This window comes from Quercus suber, unplaced genomic scaffold, assembly GCF_002906115.3.
Source record: "Quercus suber isolate HL8 unplaced genomic scaffold, Cork oak 2.0 scaffold_686, whole genome shotgun sequence".
Lineage (NCBI taxonomy): Eukaryota > Viridiplantae > Streptophyta > Magnoliopsida > Fagales > Fagaceae > Quercus > Quercus suber.
The window spans coordinates 184214-189965 of NW_027070127.1; the positions used below are offsets into that span (position 1 = coordinate 184214).

The 5752-nt window shown below is 32.1% G+C and overlaps 1 protein-coding gene across 1 annotated transcript; it reads right to left on the reverse strand.

Annotated features, from left to right (window-relative positions):
* Positions 1-2168: 2168 nt before the first annotated feature.
* On the reverse strand, positions 2169-3345 carry LOC111997049 (leucine-rich repeat extensin-like protein 3). Its single transcript, XM_024029090.2, has one exon. The coding sequence runs from the start codon at positions 3201-3203 to the stop codon at positions 2169-2171; it is 1035 nt and encodes a 344-aa protein (XP_023884858.2). The 5' UTR covers positions 3204-3345.
* Between the last annotated feature and the right edge of the window lie 2407 nt (positions 3346-5752).

Here is a 5752-nt window from a genome sequence, read left to right on the forward strand (position 1 = left end):
AGATTCTATTCAATTCATTTGGGATTTTGTGATTTTAGTTAGCTAAATTGGTAATAAAGCCCCTTATTGTCAAATAAACAATTTGAGATCAATCCTGCCTTTAAAAAAAAAATCAATTATAGTCTTGATTTGATAGTAAATAACAACCTATGTATAAAAATTAAAAACATGAGACAGTTTCCATGAATTTGAATGATTTTGTCATAAAATTCACACAATAAATGACACCCACAATATGTGAGGTAAGAGGTACATACATCATTAAAATTATAACAATTTGAGGAAAGTACTAGATACATTGATACTTATACCCCAAAAGGGCTAGTCGAATGGCAATTATGGCTCCTTCTTGTGTTCTCATTTATAAACTCAAGATCCACTTAGTAAAATTTGATGTGGGATTAGCACACACCACACACCCAAATAATCTATAATCAAAACCACACAATTTGGGGTATAACAATAGTCTAGATGTGGGAATACTTTTCTTTGACCATTACAAATGGTATCAGAGCAAATCTATTAATGCCATATGTCTCGGGAGCACAGCAACAAAATGTTGTTCCTGACAAAGGCGTTAGAAATTTAAGTGAAAAATATATTGCGATAGCCTAAGTAATACACAAATGTACGTAGATATGGCTAATGCTTTCTTGGATTTTTACAAATTTTAAAATATTACATCATATAAAGTTTCTACACTTTAACCCTCCATCCATGAATGCTTTGGATTGTGCCACATCAATTTTTATTTATTTATTTTCATTTTATGGCTTTTTTCGGTTTCTTGTTTAACTTGAAGATTGCATGTATGGATTTTGTTCACGTTTCTTGCATATTTGTTGTTAATTGTTAGGGTTTTTTTATATAATTTTTTTTTATAAATAAAATAAAGTTTCTGTCCAAATCATGTTGCCATAAAATTCTTCATTTCTTCTTAACAGGTAGTCAAATCTTGAAGATTTCAAGATCTATAATGATAAATGATATAATCAGAATCATTCCAGAAGTTTATGGTTTTGCTTGTTCACTTGGATCTCTTAAAATTCTTTCGAATAGAAGGTGACGAAGACGGATGAAATTTTAAATTTATTTACTGATTAATCTGAATTTTTTTCTTGATAGAGAATGATTGGAGGGAGAGAAAGATCGAGTCTTCTCTTTTAATGTGACACATAACCTTTTTTTTAGACAACAATATGACATAACTTGATTCGGTTTTTTATTTTTTTTTATTTTTTATTTTTATTTTTTTAGTAACATGTTGATATGATATAATCTGAATTATGATGATATGCATTGGGCCATAGGGTCTCTCACCCATATGCACAACTATTACTCTACTTTTTTGGACACACCTTTAAAGGGTCGCTATTTTAAATGCTTTCATAAAGCTTTGAATTGTCTAAAGCATATAGGTTTGTAACATTTTATTTATTTTTTATAATTGGATGGTGCTATGGAACTGAATTGTAATGTTCTTGGCGTCATGTGTTAATTACTAGACACATAATTTTTTTTTTTAATTATATTTTTATTATAAAATACTTACAAATTGATAGTGACAATAAATATAGTCGCATGTATCAATATGTTTATAAAATTGGAGTATGAAATTAAATGTGTCTTAGATATTTTTATTTTATTTTTTATCTTGTGTTGGTTTGTACCCCTGTACTAGGTTCGACTGTTTATTTATTTTTTATTTTTATGTGGAGTGTGATGAAAAATAAAGAATGGAGCAGTGGAAATGAGTGTTCTGCTTAGTGATTGGCCTAGCGGCTAGCAGAAAGGTGATAATGTGGCTATCAAGTATCAACAGTGAATATAAAAATTGTAGGTTGTTAGCAAGTATTACTTTGTGATATAATTGTAATTATAAATTTTTCAAGAGCCATGATTTTTTTTTTCATACGCTATTAATGCTTATATTGGCTCCTTTATTAATTATGAAAATTCTAAAGCTACTGTAGTTCATACTTAATATAATAATAAATAAATAAATAAATTTTATTACTTTTGTTGTTGTGTGCAATATTATTAAAATACTATAAATTTACTACATTACAAATTAATGTGTCAACTTTTAAACATAAGAAAGAAAAAAAGTTAAAATTTTATTTATTGTCACTATCAATTTGTAAGTATTTTATAATAAAAATATAATTTTAAAAAAAAATTATGTGTCTAGTAATTAACACNATTGTCACAGTTTGCTCGCCATATGGACCGGTTGCTATTGTTTCATGGACTCGTTCTTCTTCCTCAATACAAACTGGTGCAGGAACCATCACTGGCCTCTGCTTCTTTTTCTTGGCTAAGCAGAAGAGACCGACTAAAAGGAATGCAAGGAAGAAAGCACCGCCTAGAGAGACACCAACAGCTATAATAGTTGTGTTGTGATTCCCAGATGGAGGTGACAATGATGGTGGGAAAGCATTTGGAGGAGGAGGAGGCACATAAATTGGTGGGGTTTTACCAGGGAAGTTTGGTGAGGATGGTACAATACTATAAGGGGTTGGTGGTGTTGATGAAGTTGGAGTTGGAGGTGATCTTGGGTATGGTGCTGGTATTGGACCTTTTGATGGTTTTGGTGGAGATGATGGGGATTTTGATGGTGGTGTCTTACCTGGTGTTGTAGGTGATGGAGCTGGAGTGGTGGGTGGTTTTGGTGGTGGGTTTGGGCTGGTTGGGGGATAAGCATGTTTAGGTGGTGGTGCATGTGAATGTGGCGGTGGCCAAGATGGGGTTGGAGGTTGGGGAGTTGGACCATTATGAGGTGGTGGTGTTGGTGTTGGGTGTGTTTCTGGTGCAACTTTAGGTGGTGGAGTTGGACCATAATGAGTTGGTGGTGGTTTCGGGTATGGACTGTGTGGTGGTGGTGCCCAAGATGGGGTTGGAGTTGGGGGAGTTGGACCATAATGAGGTGGTGGTGCATGAGTTGGTGGAGGTGGAGGTGGCTGAAAATAGCCAGGGTAGTGGTCTGGTGGTGGCGGTGGTGGTGGCAATTTGTGATGAACATGATGGTGTGGTGGTGGTGGTGGTGGTGGAGGAGGAGGAGGATGGGCATGATGGTGGTGGTGATGGTGATGGTGAGGTGGTGGAGGTGATGCCACGACAGGATTACATGGCAATGGTGATGGTGGTGGTGGTGGAGGAGGTGGTGTAGATGGTGGCGGAGGAGAGTAGTATGGGTAACTCATCTTTGTGAAGATACTTTGAAAAGAGTTCTTTGTTGAAGTATTAGATGAATACAATGGCTCAATAGCCGTGCTCTATTTGTACTAGTTGGGACTCTCAAACTCAATTCACTCTTTAGTTGCTTCAGTCAATGTTTGCTCCAACATGTACATTTATTTAGATATATTTCGGCTTGCCCTAATAATAAGTTTACGTCGAGTTGTCATTGCATTAAAAATTAAATGAGTTTTTATTACCCAAAAATAAACTTTTAAATGAAATTCGAACCCAATGATAGAAGACAGAGCATCACTATTTTGAAGTCCTTTATTTTGTTCCCCACCATTTTTATTTTTTTATAAAAAAGAAGTTCTTAGTCGGTGACTCGGTGTAAACACACATTTTAATTTCTTTTAATGCTGTACCATGGAACATGCATTATTGGGTTGGTCTTGCTGTAAGGACACTCCACGTTTAATTGTATAATCACGTGATGGAACTGAATAAACATTTTCATAAGCCTAGTAGCCAAATCATGGGTCAGAAAATCCTTTGTTTTTTCAATTTTATACTATTTTATTTTTTTTCAAAGATCATGTACGAGATTGCAAATAATGAGTTAAATTGAATGATTATCAACTTACCCATCAATACTTGCTTATCAATTTAAGATTTTTGGATTTTACACTTAACGCTTTAAAATTTAAATTTTATCTCTCAAAGTTTGAGAATGTTTAGATTTTACATTCTCAAATTTTGAAATTTGAAAGTGTAATATTCAAAAATCTCAAAATTTTAAGGAATAAAATACAAACATCTCTAATATTTAGAAGATAAAATTTAAATTTTAAAACGTTAAGGTATAAAATTTAAACACTCTAAATTTCATGGAGTAAAATCTAACTTCTTAAATTTTAAGGTGTAAATTAAAATTTAAATACTTCCAAACTTTAGATGTGTAATTTACAATTTATCTTATTTTTTAAAATTTTTTAAAAGTGATCATCAACTACGTACTATCATATATCTTCCTACATTTTCTAGAAGAAAAAAAAAATGATTAATAATTTAACGGTTTATCTTGCTTTGAAGCCACCGTATTGGAACGCTAAGCACATCTTAGTTAGCCCACGTGCTTTGAGATTCGTGGTCCTAACCTTCCTCGATGACGTTTCATTCATTAAATTTTTGGTTTGGTGAACTCTTCCTTAATTTATTTGTTTCCTTCACTTCATAATTGGATGAACGGAAATTATTTCAACCAAAAGGTACCATATTACAGACTAGCTTGCCATATAAAACAAATGAAAGCTGCTAGTTTTTTTTAGGTATGAACGCATGGCTTGTAAATATATATAGCTTTTATAATCATCTTGTTTGGATTTTATTCTCCTCAAGATAAATATATTTAAATGTAACAAAAAAAATTACGAATTGAATTTGTTAATCCCAACTAAGTAACTAGTAAAATCACTAAAAATAGAGTTCTTAGAGCTTCAAGAATTAATGCTGATAAACATGGAAAATTGATTCCGACAAATTGACTGAAATCCATAATAGGTTCATTAATTCAAGCTGGTTTGTGACTTTGTGGTCCAGAATAGACAAACCTCAAACTATATTTTATGTGCTTCCCAGTCCCAAAAAAAAAAAAAAAAAAAAAATCTGTGCTTGAAGCTTAAACAAGGCAAGTATAACACACCTGGCCTTATCCATTTGGTAAGCAATCAACATTACATCTATAGGACAGGGATGTATCCCACTCCTTGGACCAGTACTCATAGCCCTAGTTTGTCAAGTTTTGCTGCTTGATTCTTACTGTGGAACATGACAGTTTTGAGTGTTATATGGCAGAGCCATAATCCATGGAATTTTAGGCCAAAAAAAATCGATTAAAGTGATGTCAAATTCGTCCAAAAAAGTAAAATACAATCAATAAAACTTATGCATAATTAATTTCTTAGATGTTGTACCATATCTCAACAGTTGAAAAAAGTCTATAATAATTAAATAAAAGATCTGGGTGCAATCTCTACCTATACAAAAAATCGATTGACTGTTTTAATGTGATGATAAATAGTAAAATCATTCAAAACGAATGCTATAAGTTAAAACTGAAAAATAAATAAATAAATAAATAAATAAAAGACCAATAAACAACAAGGTTAAATTTAATTATATATGAAAATAAATATTGCTTTGATTAATACAGTTCCATGATTAAATTTATTTGGGTACTTAAAGAACAACAGTTTTTTTTATTTATGAACCTCTAAAGAACAGCAGTTAAAAGTTAAAAACATTGTATCTAAAATTTATATTACCTAACAAATCATTAATAGCATGTTGAAGTCAATGCTAATTTTGTATGATATTAGGGCGGCATCGAGGCAATTTCTGTGGTTGGTCCCACGACAAGTATAATATAGGCTGTAAAGATATATATTCTCTTTTTTCTTTTTTCTTTTTTTGACTTCCCTATTAATTAAACATCAAGCAAACCTAAACGTGATGCTTGTCGTACGTCTGCTACTTATTGCAAAACATTATATTACTAATAAGGAAAGTGTAT